This window comes from Rhinoraja longicauda, chromosome 13 (assembly GCF_053455715.1).
Source record: "Rhinoraja longicauda isolate Sanriku21f chromosome 13, sRhiLon1.1, whole genome shotgun sequence".
Taxonomy (NCBI): Eukaryota; Metazoa; Chordata; class Chondrichthyes; order Rajiformes; family Arhynchobatidae; genus Rhinoraja; species Rhinoraja longicauda.
The window spans coordinates 24,863,078-24,887,277 of record NC_135965.1 but is presented as its reverse complement, the minus strand read 5'-3'; the positions used below and the strand labels follow the sequence as shown (position 1 = coordinate 24,887,277).

At 44.5% G+C, this 24,200-nt stretch overlaps 1 protein-coding gene across 1 annotated transcript in view; it reads right to left on the bottom strand.

Annotated features, from left to right (window-relative positions):
• LOC144599564 (ephrin type-B receptor 1) overlaps positions 1-14,547 on the bottom strand; it is a 424,097-nt gene extending 409,550 nt beyond the window's left edge. The window contains exon 1 of the mRNA XM_078410599.1: positions 14,354-14,547. Coding sequence (XP_078266725.1) covers positions 14,354-14,405 — 52 coding nt within the window. The 5' untranslated portion in view covers positions 14,406-14,547. The remainder of the gene's footprint in view (positions 1-14,353) is intronic.
• Positions 14,548-24,200: the final 9,653 nt, after the last annotated feature.

Sequence of the window (24,200 nt, the reverse complement as noted above, 5' to 3'; positions counted from 1 at the left end):
TCTTACTTCCAAAGTGAATAACCTCACACTTATCTACATTAAACTGCATCTGCCATGTATCCGCCCACTCACACAACCTGTCCAAGTCACCCTGCAGCCTTATTGCATCTTCCTCACAATTCACACTACCCCCCAACTTAGTATCATCTGCAAATTTGCTAATGGTACTTTTAATCCCTTCGTCTAAGTCATTAATGTATATCGTAAATAGCTGGGGTCCCAGCACCGAACCTTGCGGTACCCCACTGGTCACTGCCTGCCATTCCGAAAGGGACCCATTTATCCCCACTCTTTGCTTTCTGTCTGTCAACCAATTTTCTATCCATGTCAGTACCCTACCCCCAATACCATGTGCCCTAATTTTGCCCACTAATCTCCTATGTGGGACCTTGTCGAAGGCTTTCTGAAAGTCGAGGTACACCACATCCACTGACTCTCCCTTGTCAATTTTCCTAGTTACATCCTCAAAGAATTCCAGTAGATTTGTCAAGCATGATTTCCCCTTCGTAAATCCATGCTGACTCGGAATGATCCCGTTACTGCTATCCAAATGCTCAGCAATTTCGTCTTTTATAATTGACTCCAGCATCTTCCCCACCACTGATGTCAGACTAACTGGTCTATAATTACCCGTTTTCTCTCTCCCTCCTTTCTTAAAAAGTGGGATAACATTTGCTATCCTCCAATCCACAGGAACTGATCCTGAATCTATAGAACATTGAAAAATGATCTCCAATGCTTCCACTATTTCTAGAGCCACCTCCTTAAGTACTCTGGGATGCAGACCATCAGGCCCTGGGGATTTATCAGCCTTCAGTCCCATCAGTCTACCCAAAACCATTTCCTGCCTAATGTGGATTTCCTTCAGTTCCTCCATGACCCTAGGTTCTCCGGCCCCTAGAACATTTGGGAGATTGTGTGTATCTTCCTCAGTGAAGACAGATCCAAAGTAACGGTTTAACTCGTCTGCCATTTCTTTGTTCCCCATAATAAATTCCCCTGCTTCTGTCTGAAAAGTAGTAGAACCAACACCGACACCTGTGGAACACAGGTCACCGGTGGCCACCCAGAAAAAGTCTCCATTATTCTCATTCTTTCCTTTCTGCCATTCAGCCAGCCTTCTATCCATGTTAGCATCTTTCCTCTAATACCATGGCCTCTTATCTGCACGAGCAGCCTTAAGTGCGGCACCTTATCAAAGGCCTGGGTGCAAAGCAGGTATATACCACAGGAGTCTCCTGACAACAGGGTCACGATACAAACACACTAAAGGGAGCATTTACCTTGCATAAATAAGTACTACACCACCAATTGAAAATATTGGTGAAGAAGTCAATGCAAAGGTAATGCTGATTCCAGCAGTATTCACACCATGCATGCATCTCCAGGACAAATCATTGCGGAGTTAGCCCTAACCTTCTACCTCAAAGAGACAAAATGTACCTGATGTGCATCTACTTGCAAAATAATGACTGAGCTGGGATTCCAGCAACTGGCAAAAGGCCATCTTGGGTATCAGGCATTTTAAACAGACACTACCGAAAGTTCGAGGTCTTCTTCACAAACTCTACGAACTATCTTGTATATTAATTTAGCCCACCAATTCATATGCTTTAACAGACCCATAGCCAATGTGAAAATGTGGCACACAAACAATTGACCTTTACCACTAAGGCTCAAATCTCAAAGCAATCTTTCGACACAAGCTTTGGTTTTCCAAAGACAACACTGATTGGGTTTCAGTGAGATCCCACGATAACAGCCGGCTTTTGCTGTGTTGATGCATTGAGGGGAGTGCAGTTACTATAACTGGTGACAGAGCCACTCTGCACCTGCCTCTGTTTTCAGTGGCAAACTTTCCGGTGTCAGCTGCAGTTCAGTAGTGGCACTCTCCTCTCAGAGTGAGGAAGTCAAAGGTTCAAATTCCACTCCAGCTGCTTGACATTCCAAAGTGATGCTGATGGAGTGCAGTGCTGGTCAAGGTGCCCCCTTTTGGAGTAGGTGTTAAACTAGGCACCCTCTCCCTTCTCAGGGGCAAAGGTATGCCAAAGAAAACAATGCCACAACTCAGATTAATCGGTCATTTACTCTGCCACTGTCTGAGGGAGCCTGTTATTATCAAAGACTGCCTGATATTGTACGTTACAATGGTAAGCACATCCCCAAGCAAAATAAATCCCAAGACTGGTCCAAAAGCACTGAATTCTGATGAAACATAATTGGCCGCAAACACCAACTGCTTCTCTCTATACACATGTCGAACTTCCAGCAAACTCTGTTTCTATTTTATGAGAATAAAAACTCAAATTGTTGGATAGTGTGTGCTTGGATGGACTGCCCTTGAATTCCCAAGTATAGATGAAGAGCTACATAAACTGACTACTTCAGACAACGAAAGGGCTTTAATGGAGTACTAGACAAAGTGAACTCGTTGGGCCCAAATCTCTCCTGCATTGGTGCAGGATCCTGTCCTCCCCTCCCCTCAACCCCCCCCCCCTCCCCTCTCCCCCATTCCCCCCTCCCTCCCTCCTCCTCCTTTTAAACTTTAAAATGTGAATAACTTTAAAAGTATAAGACGGATTTCAATAAAACTACTTGCATTATCACTAAAGTGACAATGGTGAGTAAGGTGGGCCTAAAATTGTTGCGCTATCGTGTACCGTTTTGGCTGAAGTTCAGTCACAAACAAGATAACAAACGAGCATTTTAGTATATAGATATTGGAGAAAGGGGAGAGATGGGTGAGCATTTTTAAAATTAATGCCTGTTCAATCAGGTCTGATTGCAGGAAGCACTTCCTTTACACAAGAACAGTGAAAACGTGAAACACTTTTTCGCTGGCATGCTGTGAGGTTTGCGCTTCGATTGGAAACTTCAAAGAGATTCACAGATTCGTTTGTTCATTGGAACATTGCAAAACCAAGGTTCATGGATGCTGTGACATCACTGCACAGTGGGCAGGCCTCAAGAGCCTCCTCCACATCCTTCTCCTCTTGGGCTGCAGGTGCTATGCAAATGTATAAACTTTGCTTGTGGATTCACACGGCACAATCTCAGAATGAATGAATGAATGAATGTATATATAGCATAAGACCACAGTAATCGGTACATTCTGGCTACTGGCCATAGAGTCTGAGTATATTAGCACTTTAAAATATAGCAATTGCACGTGGTATATCACAGCCGATGTGCATGGTGTCTGACTCCCTGTATAAACCCATTAGCATGCTCCATGTCTACTTAGAGTCATCGCATGAGAACAGGCTCTTTGGCCCAAATCATCCATGCAGTCCAAAATGTTCCATCTAAGCTAGGACCATTAGCCCACATTTGCCCCATATCTCTCTAAACCTTTCCCATCCATGCGCCTGTCTAAGTATCTTTTAAAATGCCATTATAGTACCTGCTGCATCTACCTCCTCTGGCAGATTGTTCCATTTTACCCACCACCCTCTGAGTGAAAAGCTTGCCCATCAGATTCATATTAAATCTTGCCCCTTTCACCTTAAACAAATGTCTTGTTTTTTGACTCCCCTACCCTGGGGAAAAAAGACTGCATTTACCGTATCTATTACCTTTATGATTTTATATACCTCTATAAGATCACCCATCAGCCTCTTGTGCTCCAAGGAATAAAGTCATAGTCTGCCCAACCCCATAGCTCAGCCTCTCAAAACCTGGCCACATCCTCATAAATCTTCTCTACACTCTTTCCAGCTTAATGACTTCCTTTCTGGAGCAGGGTGAACAAAATTGAACATAGTATCCCAAGTGTGGCCTCACCAATGAACTGTACAACTGTAAGGAAATGTCCCAACTTCTATACTCAATACCCTAATTGATGAAGGTCAATGTACCAAAACCCTTCTTGACTACCCTATCCACTTGCGATGCCATGTTTAGGGAACGATGTACCTGTACCCTAGATCTCTCTGTTCTGCAACACTCCCCAGGCCCCTACCATTCACTGTGATTGTCCTGCCCTGGTCTGTCTTCCCAATATATAACCTCACACTTATCTGCATTAAACCGTTAGCCATTCCTCAGCCCACTTGCCCAGCTGGTAAATATCCTGCTGTAATTTTTGATACATCTTCACTGTCGCGAAACCACCTACTTTGCCCAACTTGATGTCAGGATTTTGGCTATTACAGTAAAACGCCTTCAACCTGGTGCACTTAAGATTTGCTGATGATGGACGAGCAGATTTACCAGATGTAACAAAGATGTAACATGTTAGAATAATAAATTTTCCAGTAAATTTCATTTAGTGCATATACTGGGGTCTTGGTGAGGGAAACGGAGCATATGAATCAGGTGAGCCAGATGCTCAATCATTGCCATTTCCAAATAGTTGGACGTGCATGATCAAAGTTTTGTTGTATCGTGGAAAGGAAGAATGCTGACCTTTCAATCTTTCTTCCCTTGTGGGTTCCTATGGTTGGAATGGGAGCAAACCTTATTCTGACATCTGCTCAACACACTCCTCCCAGAGAGCAAAGAAAGTGGAGCCACTCCACCTTGCGTCTGCCCACACAACCAGAATGACCCTGGCTGCAAAACAGCATAGTGTCTGAGGAGAGAGAAGCATATCAATAAACAAGGACCCCTGACAGACCCTCCACGCCAGCCCTGCAGCCGATCAAGTTATCAGCTACATTTTGCCTTCTCGGGGGTAAATATCAATGTGCATTAACTGCCAGTCTCACTATGCCCTTCTGCAACCCATGTGTTAATCGTAAATCATCCTCTTGAGGAGAGGGCAAACACACGGAACATGTTCAAATTTTAGGTTTGATGGCCCCTTTTATTCACTGCTTGACCTGCGGTTTTGTGGAGATAACACGACGTTTAACAGCACTCACAGAACATACTTGGCATGCACAGCCGAATGAGACCTTCAGCTCCAAAGAATTTCTGCCAGCAGAAGTTCAGCATCTGTGCCCTGCTGCAGATTCAAGCTGTGTGAACACGTCACACTGTTGCTGCAGTTGTTCCAAAACTCAGTGAGTAGAAGCCCTGGAAGTGCATAAATATCAACACAGCCAGTACAGTTGACACCAATTACAACGAATGGCTTTTATCAGAACATTAATTCACCAGGTAGATTATTTTCAGGCTGGTGTTAAATCTTACTTTTATTTAACATTTGTTATTGGATTAAGTGTAATGAAGGGAAGTGGTATCCATTGTCTGTGATAAATACCTTTCACCAGGTCATTATCAAGGTTTTCATTGCACATGAAAGCGATATCCGTTTTCTCTCAGTCTTCTGTGGAACACTTTGCCTCATGGTTCCCACAGCCAGTTTGCCAGCAGAATCACACACAGCTCTCCAATAAAGCAATCAATAGCAAGTGCCCTCAGTACAGCCTGCAATACCACAGGCCACTCAGCCCTGCTGATAATCCCAAAGGAGTAAGATTGGGAGTTTGCCAAACTGATAAAAATCATTCACATGCACAACACGTCTCCTAAAAATGAGCAATTGTCCAAAGTGTAAATGCTCATGGAAAACCAAGAAATAACACACCCTGGATTTACTATGTTATCGATTAAGGAGAAGAATGGAGTTTAAGTACTGTCTTTCCTTTGTTTTTGATCACCCTTTTCCACCAGTGGCTGAAAGTCACATTGGCATACTGGGGACAGTGATGATGGATGTTAAGAGGTGTCTCCCCATGTGTGCAAGGTGATCCCCATGAACCAAGATCATGTTGTGGATTCTTGACTGTCGGCAAGGAATGATATAAGACTTCAATCTGCAAGGTAAACATCATGCACCTTGTCTGGGCAACAGTGGTTCCTCCACTCCTCCGTGCTCCTCACACATGGACAACTGACGGCAGGCAGCTCAAAGAATTGGAAAGATGCCAATTGTGGTAAATTCCCAGCTAAATTCTCCAAATACACAAACAATACAATGCCAGCAGTCCTTCCCAGATCAATATTCCCAGCACCAAGGTTTGATCCACTCAATCAACTCCAATGGGCTGAACACTGTGCATGCTCAACCGTAGAGCCTGAAGCAGGCACTTTCCTCCGATCACATCACAGCAAGAAATTACTTTCAAGGATAACCCAGCACTCTCATGACCATGGTGGTGCCAGATTGGCAGATTCCTTGGGTTATTGGATGTCACTTCTATTGACAACATACTTTTAGTTCAATTTATTTTGGCTTGCACAGTACAGCAATATTTTTTCAGTGTGTTCAAGGAGAGCATAGAAATAAAGTCTAGTGAGTTTAGAAAGTGTGAGGGAACAGGATACAGGTGAGTTTAAAAGGAGCAAGGGAACATCACCCAGTGAGGCTGATGCTGAACCATGGGATTTCCAAGCAATGGGATAGTGGATTATCGTTATTTTAGTGCACAAATGCCTACAAGACCAGACTCCAATAAATAAAGGAAATGCGCAACCCCAATTGTTGGATTCTCAATGCAAAATATATAGCTCTTTTGAGAGGGAAAAAAACACCAATGGAAAATCTAGTGTCATTTTTTTACAATTAAAACCACAGAAATAGAACCTCGTTTAGGCTCAAATTCCTTTCTCAGGGGAGAAAGAATATAACAATAAAAAAGACATATAGTGCTTGAGTAACCCAGCGAGATAAGTGGTGTTTCAGGTCAGGACTCTTCTTCAAGCTGTAGATGGGACGGGGAAAAAGATGGGAGTCAGGGCAAAGCCTGGTGGGTAATAGGTTGATGCAAGTGAGGGAGGAGGATTTTGATAGGCAAATGGTGGACAAAGGCCAGAGATGAAAAGACTGAAGGTGTGAGACAAAAGGAATGAGTGTTGCTAATTGTGAAGTCAAAGGAAGGAATGTAGTTGGAAGGAGATGGGGAGGGGAGAAATAATTGACACAAGAGACGGGGGTGTTCTGTAGTTACCTAACATTGAAGAATTCAATGCTCATACCATTGGGATGTAAATTACCCCAGCGGAATATGAAGTATTGTTCTTCCAGTTTACATGTGGCCTCGATCTGGCAATGGAGGAGGCCCAGTACAGAAGTGTCAGTATGGGAAGAGTCAAAATGGTTTGCAAGCAGAAGATTCAGTTGGCTTTGGCAGACTGCGCACAAGTGTTCAGTAAATCAATGATCAAGCCTATGCTTGGTCTCACCGAAGTACAGGAGACCACATTGGGAACAACAGGTGCAGTTGGTGAGGTTAGAGGAGGTGCACGTGAACCTCTCTCTCATCTGGAAAGGTAGTCTCTTTTTGTAAACCAGCATTCGAAGTTCCTTGTATTCACAAGAATATGGCAATGTTTGATGAAATACCTCCACCACTTTCTATGCAGAGGAACAGAAGGAAAACTCAAAATGTATTATGTTTCTTCTTGTAAAATAAACATTCCATTCTCATAACACAGTCCTTGAGAGTTAAGTGCTTGTGTGTTTTAATGGGTTCAGTGTAGTATTGAATATCCCCAATGGCCAATATTGAGGTCGTACAGCATTGCTGGAGAGAGCAAACTGAAGGATCTATAATGACCGCGAGGTGTGGTATAATCTTGTAATGGTGTCTGGTTCCCCATCCTAAATCTGTGGAGCTGTCAATATTATGCTTTGGACTGTAGATGTGGTAAATTCAACAGCACTAATGAAGATGATGTGCTTGGTTATTATCCTGTGAGTGATACAGTGTCTTGTGAAATGCCATTCGCCACAAGTTGACGATTTTGTTTCCCACTGTTAACCTTGTTCAACAGCACCATGTCCTTAGCCATTACGTGAATTTCCTGACATTACTAATCTTGTGCAGTCCACACCAATTGTCAATGTAGGATGATGCTCAACAGCATAAGAACTATTTTAATGGCTCAGTAACTGCGGGATGATTTAAACATACCGAAAATGGTTTATTCCTATTTTTCTTTCTCAACTCTCATTCACTCTAACAATTTTTCCCCCATTATTTCTCATTCTCTATCTGATAGCAGTAAGTCTTTCCAACAAAATCATTAAATCCCACCTGTTATAGAGATAAACTGCACGTTTCATCATACACTCTGGCCCCAGATGTCCCGTGATCTTGCTGTGTCATTATCAGCTCATGTTTCCAATCCCACGGGCTATTTTCATTTTAGCTCTAATGTGCAGTGCAAGGTCAAACTACTGGGGCACATCGTGAGATGCCATGTTCCAACAAACCCTGGACCCATCTCTGGAAGAGCACACTTGCAGATTTATAAACATCCCTGTGCACATACATCAGTGCTTGGGACTTGCTAAGTTTAGAATGCCCTGCGTTAGGGGCTGGGAGGTTGCTATGGAAATGGGTTGCATTTGTTCCAGGCAACAGTAGAGATCACAGCCCACACAAGAGGCAAACAGCGGCCATCAAGGTAAGCACAGTTGGGATGGAGACACGATCGTGTCTGATTGCCCATGTTAATTCTGCAGAGAGCGAAATAAGACCCCTGAAGTTCACGACCCCAGGAAAATATTTCACATACTTTGCCCCTCTTTAGCCTTTTCATGTGCTCTGAAGCAGCATGTAAAATGGCAGTACCCAGTTCAGGTTAGTTTCAGAATGGTACAACGCAGACTGCTGAGGTTGAACTTGGGGGGAGCATCCAACAGTAGAAACAGTAGATGGTTACTCAAAATCCTCCCTGCTGTGTTCAACTGAATATTTTTTGTGTTTTTGTTTCCCCCATAGCACCATTATCCATCTCCGAGATCCCCAACAGAAAATAAACACAGCAAAGTGTTACTTTCCATTGGGAATTCCAATGTGCCTAGAGTTACTGAGAAAATCATTTTCCATTCCAGCCATTATTTGTATGGTGCATAGGAAGTGCAAGCCCAGTGACAAAGGTAGTACCAGTTAATGGCATGCCTTTCAAGTCCAAGATGGATGTGCTGCCTTCAGTTATGTTAAATGCAGAGGTCAATAACCCCTGACCTTGACCCACTGCCCAGAGAGATGGAGTCAAAATAACCTTTACGACCTGCATGGACAATGGATTGCAAGTACCCTCCTACCCCCCTTTCACATTTTACATGTCCAGAAAATACAACTGCAGCACAAAGCAGAAATACAGGAGCAAATCATCCATCCCCTCTCTAATACAGTTCCATTCTGTGAGATCAGACTGAGCTGTGGGATGTGAGAACAGAGTTTATAAATCATTCTCCCCAACAGTAGGAATCATGCGGGAAATGAAAAAAATGCATTGCCTTTGTGGGAAAAGAACCGTATTTAGGTGAAGAAGGTATATGGAACGAGCTTCCAGAGGAGGTAGTTGAGACAGGCACTACAATAACATTAAAAAGACATTCGCACAAGTACATGGCTGGGAACGGTTTACAGGGATATGGCCCAAACATGGGGAGGTGGGACTAGTATAGATGGAGCATCTAGGTCAGCATGGGTAAGTTGAGCCAAAGGGCCTGTTTTCATGCTATATTATATCTATGTCTGGCTCGCAGCCTTGGAAGATTGACTTGGTCCCAGCAGATTGTGATTGATAGATCTGTCTACTGGAGCCAGGCTAACTGGAGCAGTGGGTTACCAGATTACCTCAGCTCAAAAAAACTCCAGTCTTAGCAGAAAATAAAAGCATGCACATCACCTCCAACAGAATATACTGATACTGTACAACAGCGGCACCCACTCAAAGGTACAGTTAGCTCATTCACTCTATTCTATCATTCATCGTGACCAAATTACTAAAAGTTTCAATCGCCAAATACCACACATAGCCATGAGATCACCAAGAACCATTCCAGGAAAGATATGGAGGCTTTGGAGAGGGTGCAGTGGTTTACCAGAATGCCACCTGGATTAGAGGGTTTAAGCTACAGTTGGGTTGTTTTCTCTGGAAAGTTGGTGGTTGAAGGGAGACTTAATAGAAATATAACAGAGCTGTAGATAGGGTAGACAGTCAGAATCTTTTTCCCCCAGGGTGGAAATGTCCAACACTAGAGGGCATAGCTATAAGATGAGAGCGGGAAAGTTTAATAGAGATGTGTGGGGCAAGTTTTTTTTTTACACAGAGAGTAATGGGGGCCTGGAATTCATTGCCAGGGGTGATGGTGGAGGCAGATATGATAGTGTCGTTTAAGATGCTTTTGGATAGGCATATGGAAGTGCAGGGAATAGAGGGATATGGATAAGAAAATAACTGCAGATGCTGGTACAAATGGATATGGATCATGTACAGGCACAAGAAAATCAGTTTAACGGGATCATGTTTGGCACAAACATTTCCTGTGCTGTACTGTAATAGTAATCTACGTAATGTGATCGTCATTAAGTTCTGCACACAGGAACCTAGGAGCAGGAGTGGGCCACTCGACCACTCAAGCCTGCCATACTGTTCTGCCCCAAACCTCAACTCCTCTTAAGTGACAATTCCCCTTTGCCTGCAATTCTCTTATCTTTCAAAAATGTAATTACTTCCACTTTAAGTAGTTCCAAGGATCCAACTTTCCAGGGTAGAGAATTACAGAGATTCGAGAGGTTCCCTCAGCTCAGTTACAAATGACCAACCCCTAATCTTGCACCTCCATTCCCTCATTTGAAACTCTTCCACATGTGGAACCATGCCAGAGTGAGCAGCCAGAATCTATTGAACATCAACGGTTTCACACAGCAATCGCCATTTTTGACCAACTTGCTCCTGAAACCAACAGTGTCTGTACATGCCTTTATATTAAGGATGTGCCCACATTGTCTTTGCCTGCACGAGAGATACAATGAACACCATTCATACTGACATTCTAAAAGAAAATATCAGTTTACTCTTCGCATCATTTTTCAAACATCTTTCTTTGAAACAACTAGGAGAAAAACTATTTTGTTTAATTTAAGCTAACTGCACTGATAATTAAAAGAACATATTCTCGTTTTACTAAAACTACTTTATGGTTTTAGGTCCACTTCACCACTATAAACTCAAACAGTGATGACCGTGCAGGCAAATAAAACTGTTAGCAGTTTCTACGTTACAATTCAACAGATTATATCCACATATTGCAGGCAGAAGCAGCAGATTTTAGAGTTTTCATTATCACACCCTGCAGACCCATTCTTTGGCTTCAAAATGGCAACAAACTCTGACACTCTGATCAGATATCTATCTCATAAATGGGGAGCTATAATGACCAGATGAATAACCTATAATGGTATGACATGCAAGGTCATGTTTCTTTAAAGGAGATCCTGATGACTGGACCCAAATTCAGAATTTGACACTGGGCTTTAATTTGTATGAAATAAGTACGGTACAGAACAGGAGTGAAAGCTGGTGTCACACGTCTCCCGCTAACTATGAGCTTCTTCCTTCATGGCCACCATTAATTCCTCGCTGAACCCGACTCCTGCTCTATAACTCCCCGGCAAAAACCTCAACCTTATTCACAGCAAAGATTCAAGATTGATAACTAGCCAGGCCGAGCAAGATGAAAGCAGCAGGAAAGAGAAAGAAAGAGACTCAAACAGGGAAACACTCACAAACATAGGCAGATATTCACTCAGGAAGACACACAAATATGTTTAAGGAAACACACACACATTCACACTCAGCGAGACACATTCAGGGTGATACGCACATACTTGGGGGCACATGCAAATGCACACAGAAACGTTCTGAAAAATACATGCACACACAGACATACATAATTGCACACCCCCCTATTAGGACAGGTGCATGCACACACATGCACCTCATTCATGGGGACAGATACACATTAACAGAGACAGTCAGAAACACACACAATCGCACTCACATACACACAGACATTCCCACAAACAGACGTACACCCAGAGAAGTGGACAAAAGGGGAGAGTGAGAGAGACGCAGAATAGTGGAGTAAATCAGCGGGACAGGCAGCATCTCTGGAGAGGAGTGGATGTTCGGGGTAGAAACCCTTCTTCAGACTGAGTGAGAGAGTGAGCGCGTACACACACCCAGATTACTTCTTCCCATTTTATTATGAACTTGGATTTCAGAGTTTCAGTTGCACTATAGCCTTGCATAGGATTTTAAAATACTTGAGAAACAGTTGCTGCCGTGCACAGGAGTTAAAGATCACCCGGTCATGCCGGCTACTCGCAGAGCTGCTGCGTTGGACAATACGTGGACGGGGTTTGAAACTACTCTGTGTCGAGCGAGAGAGAACTTGATCCACTCGATATTGAGCCCTGATGGACATTTTCTGCGCGTAGCCAACTTCGCACATTCTTCGAGAGTGTAACCCTGAAACCACCACAAAGAGACACTATCTGGGACCCTGAAGGCCCTCGGAGCATTACACGTATGGTTGGTTTACATTTCATGGCTCCCGCTGGGGGAAAACGTAACCCTCCTTTACAAAGAACACTCAAGATGCGATGTGGAGGCTTCTCGGGCGATCCCAGGCAGCGTGCGGTGAATTTCTCCCCACTGTAGCAGCTGGACAGGTTGCAGCCAAGACAGGGTCCAGGGAATTGCCACAGGTCCCAGTCCTGTGGCCGAGAGACCCTTGTCCCAGTCTTCAGCCCCCTCCCCCACTGCATTTATTGCAAGCTGAAAGGTTTTCCTCCTGTCTTGACATCTCGCAAATCCCCCCTTGGATTAGTGGCGGAGGAAGATGTGACTTGCAGGCAAATGCGTTTGAAATGGCTTGGGGGAGGAGGAGGAGAGATGGGTTGTGAAGCCCCATCTCCCCAGAGACCCTCATTAGAAGACTCATTAGAAGCAATGTATTAATGAACTCGGAGAGTGGCGACGTTGAGGCACTCCTCGAGCAACTCAACAAGCATTTTGAAGGCACCGGTTGCAATAATGAGACCATCCTATTTCCCGGCTTCCAGTCCCCCCACCACCACCTACCAGTCTCCCCGAACCTAAACAACAGTGGCCAGGACTGGCTCGTAAAACGCAAATTAATTTATTTATGTGCTTTACGGATTCTTAAACACATATGCAATCCCAGCTTTGCTGATTGGGATCTGGCAGGTTGCACGAACATCTGAGCCAGGTTATTGTATCTCGGAAATATGTTAAAGAGAGCGAGAGTAAAACAATAGCCGGCACCGTAAAACACTAGGATCGTGCACGCTTTGGAGGCACTGCACATTCTTAAAAAGACTGCTTCCCAGAGATTGGAGGTACAATATAATCCCCATGCTGTCCACTGCCCGAAACACTTTCGGTGTTTAAAACACCCATTGGAAAGGGCAGAGAAGGGGGAGATTAGCGGCAGAAGGCAGGAGATCGAGAACAACGCTGAAGATATATTTAATGCAACTTTGTACATTACAGCACACCAGGTATTCACATTTAAACACGACCGTGGCTCTCTGCGATATTGCAGAAACAGCCCGAATTACTCATGAAGCCATTCCAGGGCAACGAGAGAGACAGAGAGACACAGAGAGAGAGATACAGAGAGATACAGAGAGAGATACAGAGACACAGAGAGAGAGAGAGACCCTGGCCATTGTCTACATTGGAGCAGGGCTAACACGGTCAGCGGCAGACGATTCCCGTTCACCCACGAAACACCTGCACACCCGTTTATCACACCCGGCTCCCGAGCACCGCTCGCACAGCCAGGTAGATGGACAAAAACATCGCAGTCCCCGACATCTTTCGCCTTCGCTCTTGCGGGAAAGTCCCGTTTTCTGGAGTGCGCTAAGTGGCGCGGTCCGCTGTGTCGGAATGTGCAGACACCGCGCCGCCGCCGATCGCCACCCGAGCCTCTCTCCCCACACACACACAGCGACACAAACACACACAGAGACACACATACACACCCCACACACACACACGAGACACAAACACACATACACACCCCACACACACTCCCAGAGACACACACACAGAGACACAAACACACACATACACACCCCACACACACACCCCACATACACACACACACACACACCCCACACACACACACACACACACACCCCCCCACACAGACACACCCCACACACACTCAGAGACACAAACACACACACACACACCCCACACAAACACACACCGGACAGCGCCAGGAACCCAGCTCTGCCAAGCAGCCCCGGTGGTGCGCCGGGAGGGAGAGGGGCTGTGGTTACAGGAGGGGTATCCCGGGCAATCCAAGCCGCAGGCTGGTCCGTCCATCAGCTGAGCTCACTCACTCACACTGCCTCGATGCATCATTGAATGAACTCTTGCCTAAAATCCACTGCATCGCTGCTGCAAGGGGGAGAGGGGGTGGTCGCAGAGGTAAAAATGCATGACTTTTTCCACAAGCAGAAAGAAGGTCACTTTCCCCCTAGAAAGCTCGTTTGCAACTTTTGACTTGGAACATGCAAGTTTCCCCACCAATGCAAGGCTGCACAGGTGAGGAGGGTTTTTGGTTTACCTTCCACGGCAGCAACTGCAGGCAGCAGGCAGAGAAGCAGAAGAGAAGCCATGCTCTGGATCGTGCCCGGAGGTCTCTCGCTGATGCTGATGTTAATGTGTGTGTATGTGTGTGTGTGTCTGTATGTGTGTGTGTGTGTTACATTGCACGCTGGGCAGCAGCGAAGCGCTCCACTCTCACCGACAGGCGAGCGTCCTCCCCTCCCCTCCCCATCCCATCCCAGTCCCCTCTCCTCTCGCTGCCCCCAGCACACCAATCAGCAGATGGCCCGCCTCTCCCCCCGACCACTCCTGGTGAGTGCAGCAAACAGCAAACTTTGCACTATTCCAGAAGCTGCAAGTGCAAAGAAAAGTGAGATGGCACTATCTAGTGGGAGCAGCGAGAACTGCGCACTCCGTCTCCTCTCGCTCCGCGTTCACCCTTCGCCACCGTCTAATTGTGTGCGAATTATAGCTCAGGTCTCCGGAAACAAATCACTGCACATGTTGGAAATCTGAAATTAAAGCAGAGCAGCGGGCCCGGGAGCATCCGCAGGGAAAGGGGCGCTATTAAGATCCCGGGTCCATCGCCCTGCATCGGAACTGAAAGAAAAGTTAGTGCCATAATGTTTGGGACAAAGACCCATCATTTATTTATTTGCCTCTGTACACCACAATTTGAGATTTGTAATAGAAAAAAAAATCACATGTGGTCATTGTCAGATTTTATTCAAGGGTATTTTATGCATTTTGGTTTCACCATGCAGAAATTACAGCTGTGTTTATACATAGTCCCCCCATTTCAGGGCACCATAATGTTTGGGACACATGGCTTCACAGGGGTTTGTAATTGCTCAGGTGTGTTTAATTGCCTCCTTCATGCAGGTATAAGAGAGCTCTCGGCACCCAGTCTTTCCATCACCTTTGGAAACTTTTATTGCTGTTTATCAACACGAGGACCAAAGTTATGCCAATGAAAATCAAAGAAGCCATTATGAGACTGAGAAACAAGAATAAAACTGTTAGAGACATCAGACAAATCTTAGGCTTACCAAAATCAACTGTTTGGAACATCATTAAGAAGAAAGAGAGCTCACTGATGAGCTTACTAATCGCAAAGGGACTGGCAGGCCAAGGAAGACCTCCACAGCTGATGACAGAAGGATTATCTCTACAATAAAGAAAAATCCCCAAACACCTGTCCGACAGATCAGAAACACTCTTCAGGACTCAGGTGTGGATTTGTCAATGACCACTGACGGCAGAAGACTTCATGAACAGAAATACTACAGAGGCTACACTGCAAGATGCAAACCACTGGTTAGCCACAAAAATAGGATGGCCAGTTTAGTTTGCCAAGAAGTACTTAAAAGAGCAACCACAGTTCTGGAAAAAGGTCTTGTGGACAGATGAGACGAAGATTAACATATCAGAGTGATGGCAAGAGCAAAGTATGGAGGAGAGAAGGAACTGCCCAAGATCCAAAACACACCACCTCATCTGTGAAACACAGTAGTGGGGGTGTTATGGCATGGGCATGTTTGGCTGCTGAAGGTACTGGCTCACTTATCTTAATTGATGATACAACTGCTGATGGTAGTAGCATAATAAATTCTGAAATGTATAGACACATCCTTTGTGCTCAAGTTCAAACAAATGCCTCAAAACACATTGGCCGACGGTTCATTCTACAGCAAGACAATGATCCCAAACACACTGCTAAAGCAATAAAGGAGTTTTTCAAAGCCAAAAAATGGTCAAGTCTTGAGTGGTCAATTCCAAGTCAATCACCCGATCTGAACCCAATTGAGCAAGCCTTTTATATACTGAAGAGAAAACTGAAGGGGACCAGCCCCCAAAACAAGCATAAGCTAAAGATGGCTGCAATACAGGCCTGGCAGAGCATCACCAGAGAAGATACCCAGCAACTGGTGATGTCCATGAATCGCAGACTTCAAGCAATCATTGCATGCAAAGGATATGCAACAAAAATACTAAACATAATTACTTTCATTTACATGACATTACTGTGTCCCAAACATTATGGTGCCCTGAAATGGGGAGACTATATATAAACACTGCTATAATTTCTACATGGTGAAACCAAAATGTATAAAAATGACCTTTATTAAAATCTGACAATGTGCACTTTTAACCACATGTGATTTTTTTCTATTACAAATCTCAAATTGTGGAGTACAGAGGCAAATAAATAAATGATGGGTCTTTGTCCCAAACATTATGGAGGGCACTGTAGAAATCAAGCATGCTTATGGGTGCGGTGACGTTCAGATTCAGATTAGTTTATTGTCTATTTTGTCTATTATTTTGCACGAAGCTCATAAAGTACACATGGTATTGTTAGATATAACAACAATTAAATACAAGAATGAATGCCACCTGTACGTGCAGTCACCTCACAACACCATCGACCCGGTCTCAATGCCAACCTCGGGTCTTGCCTGCGTGGAGCTGTGACCGCATGGGCTTCCATGGGTAACGGGGAGGTGGGTAACGGACTCCGATTCCTTCACACATCCCAAAAATGTACTGGAGCGGTAACTTCACTGTAAACTGCACCTTAGTGGGTGGCAAAGGAATGAGAGGGGAATGATTAGGCATATGTCAGCATATGAATATGCTGTAGGAATGCAGGGAACTAAGGAGAGGGAATTGCGTTTTAGAGTCATGCAGCACAAACGGGCCTTCAACCAACATTTGAACCAGCTCCATGCCAACATTTTTACCCATCTACACTAATCCCATTTTCCTGCATTTGGACCATATCCTTCCATGCCTTGCCTGTTTGTGTTTGGGTAAATACCTCTTAAACATAATGATTGTATCTGATCTACAATCTCCTTTGGCAGCACATTCCAGATATCAACCCTAAGATCCTCTTTAAAATTCCTTCTTCTCATTTTTAACCTATGCCCTCATGTTTTTGCTAAGCCTGCCTTGGGAAAACCATTCTGACCATCTACCGTGTTCATGCCTTTCATCATTTATAAAATTCTATCAGTCACACCTCAACCACCTTTGCCTCAGAAAAAAAAAGCTCATCTTATTGGATAATAATATAACTAGAGTCTTTCCGATAACGGCACGGTAGCGCAGCGGTAGAGTTGCTGCTTTACAGCGAATGCAGCGCCGGAGACTCAGGTTCGATCCTGACTACGGGTGCTGCACTGTAAGGAGTTTGTACGTTCTCCCCGTGACCTGCGTGGGTTTTCTCCGAGAACTTCGGTTTCCTCCCACACTCCAAAGACGTACAGGTATGTAGGTTAATTGGCTGGGTAAATGTAAAAATTGTCCCTAGTGGGTGTAGGATAGTGTTAATGTGCGGGGATCGCTGGGCGGCGCGGACTTGGTGGGCCGAAAAGGCCTGTTTCCGGCTGTATATATATGATATGATATGATATGATATGATAAAGTCCTCCACTCCTGGCCACGTCCTGGGACTCAACACCCTCTCCATGCAATCATATCGAAATCACAGTGTGATGCCCAGCACTGCATATAACACTCATATCTGTAAATATGACTGGTCGGATTGAATTCCCTAAGTCCAAAGGGCAGAAGAATGTTTTGCATCAGAATACGTACATAGGTGGGTTTCGCAGACACCACCTCCATACCAAAACATAACTGCTACCTCTCAAAACTAGCATTCTTTACATTTTCACCTCCAAATTGTGCAGGGACTGTGTGCTCGATCTATGTCACATATCCATGTTCTCCAGAGATGCTGCCTGACCTGCTGAGTTACTCAATTGGAGGTGAAAATGTAAAAAATAACTCTGATTTTGGAGATCTGAAATAAAAACAGAGAATACTGGAAAAACCCAGCAAGGCAGGCAGCCGTCCTGGAAAGAGGAACAGTTAACATTCTGGGTCTGCGACCCTTCATCAGAGCTGGGAAAGAGAGATAGGTTAGTGTTCAGGAGGAGAGAAGTTGGGGGAAGGGGTCAGGCATAATTTAATGAGGGAATATCTGTGGTGGAAACTGCGAGAAAAAAAACCAGTGCTGGATCAACAGGTCAGGGAACATCTTCGGAGAACATAAATAGGTGACATTTCAGAGTGGAACCCTTCTTCAAAATGGCTTAAGGGCAGCCATTACCAGCACATTAAGCTTCTTGGCCGGTGTAATGTGTGGTTAATGGTAAATTGGAGGGACCTGACAAGTGTTACGTTTCACATAACATTGTCTGAAGGAGGATCTCGACCCGAAACATCACACATTCCTTCTCTCCAGAGATGCTGCCTGTCCCACTGAATTACTCCAGCTTTTTGTGTCTGTCTTCATTGTAAACCAATGCTTGGATGCCCACACAGGTTGTTTAAAGTTATTTGTATACCACTCACTGAAAAATGTCATATCACAAAACCGTCAGGAAGGGAAATGGTACAATACCCCATATTTAGAGATGATTTGTGTTCAGTCGAGAAGATATTTGACTTTGATTATGTACGACCTCAGTGAGATACCCCTACATAGTTCTGATCTTGTTACTGAGGGGGAAAAAAGGGTTTACTCAGATCGATAATGTCCAGAGAACATTCACTGGACTTGTTCCGGAGATGGCAGTTCTGATGTTTTGGAAGGTGTTGAGTAGGCAAGGTCTGTATTCTGTCTGAATGAGAAATTATTTCAATGAAACTTGCAAAATTTTGTCCAGGTCTTGACAAGGATGTTTCCCCTGGTGGACGAGAATCAGGGTTGACAGGGTATTCAGAGTAAGAAGACTCAGAATCCAGGAGCTTATGTCCTGTAGAAGATAGTGGATTTTGATGGCGTTCTCTACGCCTGAGAGCTGTGGAGTCTCAGACACTGAATGTGTTCAAACAGAGGTGGCTCAGTGGTAGAGTTGCTACCTTACAGTGCCAGAGACCTGGGTTTGATCCTGACTACAGATGCTGCCTGTACGGAGTTTGCATGTTCTCCCCATGACCAAGTGGTTTTTCTCTGGTTTCCTCCCACACTCCAAAGACGTGCAGATTTGTAGGTTAATTGGCTTCGGTTGTAAATTGTCCCACAAGTTCACAGGTTTTTGGAGTAGAATTAGACCATTCGGCCCATCAAGTCTACTCTGCCATTCAATCATGGCTGATCTCTGCCTCTTTCTCCCATTTTCCTGCCTTCTCCGCATAACCCTTGATACCCGTTTTAATCAGGAATTTGTCTATCTCTGCCTTAAAAACATTCACTGACTTGGCCTGCACAGCCCTCTGTGGCAATGAGTTCCTCAAATGAAGTACCCTCTGACTACAGAAATTACTCCTCACGTTTCTAAAAGAGCACCCTTTATTTCTCAGGCTTTGACCTCTGGTCCTAGACTCTCCCACCAGTGGAAACATCCTTTCCACATCCACTCGATCTAGGCCTTTCATTATTTTGTAAGTTCCAATGAGGTCCACCCTCAACCTTCTATACTCCAGCGAATAGATGGCCCAGTGCTGTCAAACGCTCATCATATGCCCAACCACATTCCTAGAATCATTCCTGTAAACCTCCTCTGGACCCGCTCCAGAGCCAGCACACCCTTCCTCAGATATGGGGCCCAAATTTGTTCACAGTACTCCAAATGCAGCCTGACCAGCGCCTTATAGAGCCTCTGCATTACATCTCTGTTTTTGTATTCCCGGTCCTCTTGAAATAAATGCTAGCATTGAATTTGCCTTCCTGACGACCGATTCGACTTGCAAATGGACTTTTTGGGAGTCCTACACCAGCACTCCCAAGTCCCATTGCACCGCCGATTTCTGGATTCTCTCTCCATTTAGAAAATAATCAACATCTTTATTCTTATTACTGAAATGCATGACTACGCACTTTACTGTCCCTAGTGTGTAGGATAGTGCTATCGTACGGGGATCGCTGTCGGTGTGGACTCAGTGGGCCGAAGGACCTGTTTCTGCACTGTATCTCTAAACTAAACTAAACTAAGATCAGTAAGTTCTGGATATGAAGGGGACAAAGGGATAAAGGGCAAGCACAGGTAGACAATGAGCTGTTTCCATGATGAATGGTGGGGACAGCTGGAAGAGCCGAGCGGCCTTGCTCATGGTATCAATTCTTATGTCCTTATGCAAACAATCCCATGGCACCTTTATAAAAAAAAAGCAGAGCAAAAAAACCTTCAATCGATACTTCAGAAAAACACTTAATTATATAATCCACTGCAGTCTGTGGGATTTTACTGTGCATTTTCCTATCCAGCAAGACGCAGTTAATCCGGCACTCTCGGGACTTCAATGGCATACTTTCCAGACAATTGGTTATTATCATCAACACACTTTTCATTTAATTTTATTAGGTATTTCATAATATTATAATACATTTCCAGTGAACCCAGTGAGTATAAAAGAAACTTTGGAACAGGGTCTCCAGTGAGTTTAGATTGAGCACAGGTACTAACGCCCTGGGAGTGGAGGTTGGTGAGCTAGTGCCAAGCTATCTGGATCTCCATATAATCAGATAGCAGTTTATCAGAGTTTTACTAAGGCAAAAAGTCCACTTACCAACATAAGCATTATGTCATTTGACAAGGAAAAGATTTTAAAAACATAGTAGTCAAATTTAGCAGTTAAAAGAATGAGATAGTGAAGTGGAAGGGCCGAGATAGAAATCTTAACGATAGGACATGACAACCTAAGGCACGGCCAATAGTGGAGATGAAAACATTGAGCATGTTCGTAACTGGTAAAATGGCTAAGGTGGCGGAAGGACGCAAAGGGGGAGGGAGGGAGGGAGGGAGGAGAGGAATGTAAGTAGACATTACTTAAAATCAGAGAATTCAATGTTCATACAGCAGGCGGAATCATCTATGACAGAAAGGGTGAACCCATGTTATCTCAAGAATGGATATCGATGGACATCTATTGCAAATCTACCGACTACCACAGCTATCCAGACTACACTTCTTCCCACCCTGCTCCTGCAAAGATGCTATTCCTTACACTCAATCCCTCCGTCTTCGCCACATCTGCTCCCAAGCCAAGGTGTTCCATACTTGAACATCCGAGATGTCCTCATTCTTCAGGAAACATGGGTTCCCCCCTTCTGTCATAGATGAGGCCCTCACTTGTTTCTTCTGTGTCCCATAGTTCTGCTCTCATCCACCTCCTCCCAGACGCAACATGGATGGAGTTACCACTTTTCACATTTCATCCCACCAGCCTCTGCATCCAATACATTATCCTTCGACAATTCCGTCACCTCCTCAGTAATCCCACCACTAACCACCTCTTCCCATCTCCAAGCCTATCCGCCTTTCACAGGGACCATTCCTTCCACAACTCCTTGGTTCATTCATCCCTTACCACCCAACTACCACCTCCCCAGGTACCTTTCTCTGCAACCGCAGGATATGCAACACCAGATACCTCCTCCCTCAACTCCATCCTGGGACCCCAACTGTCCTTTCAGGTTAGACAGAGGTTCAGATGTACCTCCTCTACTGTATCCAGTGTTCCCAATGTGAGCTCTTTTACATCAGCTAGACTAAAAGTAGACTCTGCGACCGTTTTGCTAAACCATATTCAGTCTGCCTAGGCCTATGGGATCTCCCAGTTGCCAACCATTTCAACTCCCCGTCCCATTCCCCTACTGACCTTTCTGTCGTGGGCCTCCTTCATTGTCAGAGTGAGGCCACACGCAAATTGGAGAAACAGCACCTCATATTTTGCTTGGGTGGCTTACAACCCTGTGGTATGAACATTGAATTGTCTAATTTTAAGTAACTTCTATCTGCATCTCCTGCTCCCGTCCCCCACTTGCTCCCATCCTCTACCCTACCAGTTCCACAGTTCACCGCATTGTTTTCCTCTTGAGATCTCACCTACCCTAGCCAACGATGATAGAATTTAATGCAGAGAAATGTGAGATGTTGCATTTTAGGAAGTCTAACATGCCAGGGCCTACGCAGTGAATGGCAGGGCTCTGGGGAGTGTTGTAGAGCAGAGGGTTCTAGAAGTGCAAGTACATAGTTCCTTGAAAGTGGTGTCATAGGTAGATAGGGTGGTCAAGAGGTTTTTCGGTACATTTGCCTTCATCAGGCAGAGTATTGAGTATAGAAGTTGGGAGGTCATACTGTAGTTATATACAAGACGTTGGTGAGGCTACATTTAGTTTCATTTTGTTGGGCTCAGTTTTGGTCACCATGTTATAGGAAAGATGTTGTCAAGCTGGAAAGGGTGCAGAGAAGCTTTATGAGGATGTTGCCAGGACTCAAGGGCCCGAGCTTTGGGGGGGGGTTGAGCATGCTAGGATTTTGTTCCTTGCAATGCAGGAGGATGAGGGGTGATCTTATGGAGGTGTACAAAATCATGAGAGGAATAGATTGGGTAAATGCACAGTCATTTGCTCAGAGGATGGGAATTAAGAACCAGATTTAAGGTGAGGGGGGAAAAGATTTAATGGGAACCGGAGGGGTAACCTTTTTACATAAAGGGTGGTTGGTGTATGAAATAAGCTGCCGGAGGAAGTAGAGGCAGGTATTATCGCATTGTTTAAGAAACATTTAGAGAGGTACATGGATAGGATAGGTTTAGAATGATATGGGCCAAATGCTGCTAGGTGAGACTAATGTAGATGGCATATGTTGGTCGGTGGGATGACTCTATGACTGACGCTGTATGACTTTATGACTCTAACATTCGGCTCACCAGGCACCGTCCTACTTGAGATCATTTGTGGCCGGCCCAGACTGGTGCTGGTCTATTCCCACCTGCAACTCTTCAACCCCCCTCCCACCCCCCACCCTCTACTTTCAGTCTGAAGAAGGGTAGCGATCCGAAACGTCACCCACCCTTTTTCTCCAGAGATGCTGCCTGACGCACTGAGTTCCTCCAGCACTTTGTGTCTAACTTTGAGGATATTCAGAAGATGCTCAAAACGCTCAGCAGGTTAGGCAGCATCTGGGGAAAGAGAAATGGATTAACATTTCATGTTTGATAAAGGACAACACACTAGCACTGCTGCTGCTTCACAGTTCCAGTGATACAGGTTCAATCCTGATGTCAGATGTTGCCAACATGGAGTTTACACGCTTTCCTTGTGAATATGCGGGATTTCTCCGGGTCCTCCAGTTTCCTCCCATATACCAAAAACATGATGGTCGGTATGTTTATCTGTCATTGTAATGCGTGAAGGAATGGGAGATGATGCAAATGTGGCGAGAACAAAATGTGTTAAGGTAAATTAAATAGGTCAGCATAGACCCGGTAGGCTGAAGTGCCCAATTCTACACTGTATCTCTCTTTGACACTATGTTACTGTTTCTCTTTCCACAGACACTGCCCGACATGTTGACATTTTGCAGTCTTAATTTCTGACTTACACATCTGCAGTGTTTTTGAACACAGCGATCTCAAAGGATTGCAAAGCAGGAAGAAATGACAGAAAATGGGGAGTTGATCAGAAAATCTAAATGTGTACTTTAAAGTCAGGTGTGCTGAAATGGGAGGCAAATTAAGTTAGCAATGATACTGGAGATGGCTGAAAGGGACTAAGTGGTAATTGGGACATATCTTTAGGAAACAAATTTACAGTTGAAGAGGGGAGGGAATTGTAATAGTCAAATGCAGAGGTGATGAGGACATTAGTAACTCATAAGTGAACACTTATAAGATATGTTCATCTTGGAGCTACAGTCATGGGTGAATAAGCTTCATATTTTATGGTTGCTCTGTTCTGTGGCTGATGGGAGTTTTAATAATCTGTTTTCTAATGACACAAAAGGTCATGTGTACTGAGATGCAGTGAAAATAACCCTGTCATGTGTTATCCATACCATACATGAGTATTTCAGACAATGCAAAAAAATAGATAAACAGACTGTAGAATAGAGTGCTACACCTATGGA